Below are 1,671 nucleotides of genomic sequence, written 5' to 3' on the forward strand. Positions count from 1 at the left end.
ACAACTCGTAATGCTTTTATGCGTTGTGTGAGTGAAAACTAGGGTTATTTTAAAGAGTGACTCGTTAGAATGAAAAGTAGCGGGAAATTTCCCGCCCTCACGATTAAGTGAATGTCTCTATTTTCTTTCTTCTCAGACAACACAAAATATGCAATTTATGTTGTCTGATTTGTAAAATGGATAGGGAAAAATTAAGGCTGAGATGTAGCAGCGAGAAATCTCCCGCTCTTGCAATTTAAGGATGTCATTTCTTCTCAGACAACAAAATATACAATTTATGTTGTCTGATTTGTAAAATGGATATGGAAAAAATTAAGGCTGAGATATAGCAACGGGAAATCTCCCGCTCTTGCAATTTAAGGATGTCATTTCTCAGACAACCAAAATTTAGAGTTATGTTGTATGATCTGAAAAACACTTGACTCAAAAACCTAAAGGACTTGACACTTAGACAAAAAAAAGAGTAAAATACAGCGCCGGTACCCCAACTTTTGTGGCACGGTCAAAGTGGTACCCAAACTTTAAAAACTATCAATGTGGTACCCAAACTTTAATTTCGCTACCAAAGAAAGGCCGGAGGCCAATTTCCGTAATTGTGTCGTCTGTTTGTTGACGTGGCCAGCATGAGGCCCATCAAAAAAATGTGTAATGACAAAAATAACCTTCTAATCTCAGACCACTACCACCCAATCCTCTCAGTCCTATCCAAACCCATTCGCTCTCTCATCTCCTCACATTTTTTCTTCACCACCCACTCCCTCCTCAACTCCGCCCAACACCTCCTCTACCTCTCCCTCCGCTCCTCGGACCACCACCACTCCACTTGGTTCGCCCTCTACCAAAACCCCAACCCCCTCAACGCTGCCGCTCGCCTCCTCGTCCCGATCCCTCCCATCTCTATCCCCTCCGTCAGGGCCGCCTACGCCTTCGTCGGTTCTTCAATCTATGTCCTCGATGAGTCCGTCGACGACACACTGTCCAATAATGTATGGATCCTCGACTACCGCTTACACACGTGGCGCTCCGGGCCGTCAATGCTGGTGGCGTGTGAGTTTGCCGCGGCAGGGGTTGTGGACGGGAGAGTGTACGTGATCGGCGATTGCGTGACAAACTCGTGGACAGGTCGGAGTGTTAGGCCGAGGCTTTGGATCGGAGTACGGGTTGCTAGGAGGCGATGGCTAGTCCGGTGGAGGTTCGGGGGAAGTGGATGAACGCGAGTGCGATGATTGGCGGGAGGGTTCATGCGCTGGCGGATCAAGATGGGGTGGTTTACGACCCAAAAACCCGAGTTTGGGAGGGAGTGGAGAAGAGGATGGATATGGGGTGGAGAGGGAGGGCCTGTGTGGTGCATGGGATGTTGTATTGTTATGATTATTTGGGGAAGATTAGAGGTTTCGATGCAAAAAATCGAGTGTGGAAGGAGTTTAAAGAAGTGGAGAAGAAGCTGTCGAAGTTCTTGTGCGGCGCAACTATGGCGAATGTGGGGGAAACTGGTCTCAGTGTTTAGATATTAGGTTTCAGAAAAAAGGGAATTTTGGGGGGGGGGTGGGTGGGCGGGTGGGCGGGCGGGCGGGAAAAGTTCATTTTTGACTCAATTTGGGTGCAAATTGTGTAAAATGTCATTTTTGCCCTTTCTTTGGTGGACCCGATGTTGGCCACGTCAGCAAACAA

At 47.7% G+C, this 1,671-nt stretch overlaps 1 protein-coding gene across 1 annotated transcript; it reads left to right on the forward strand.

Moving 5' to 3' along the window:
* Positions 1–641: 641 nt before the first annotated feature.
* LOC101306290 (F-box/kelch-repeat protein SKIP6-like) lies at positions 642–1,211 on the forward strand. Its single transcript, XM_004309315.1, has one exon. The coding sequence runs from the start codon at positions 642–644 to the stop codon at positions 1,209–1,211; it is 570 nt and encodes a 189-aa protein (XP_004309363.1).
* Positions 1,212–1,671: the final 460 nt, after the last annotated feature.

Source organism: Fragaria vesca, unplaced genomic scaffold (genome assembly GCF_000184155.1).
Source record: "Fragaria vesca subsp. vesca unplaced genomic scaffold, FraVesHawaii_1.0 scf0511432, whole genome shotgun sequence".
Taxonomy (NCBI): Eukaryota; Viridiplantae; Streptophyta; class Magnoliopsida; order Rosales; family Rosaceae; genus Fragaria; species Fragaria vesca.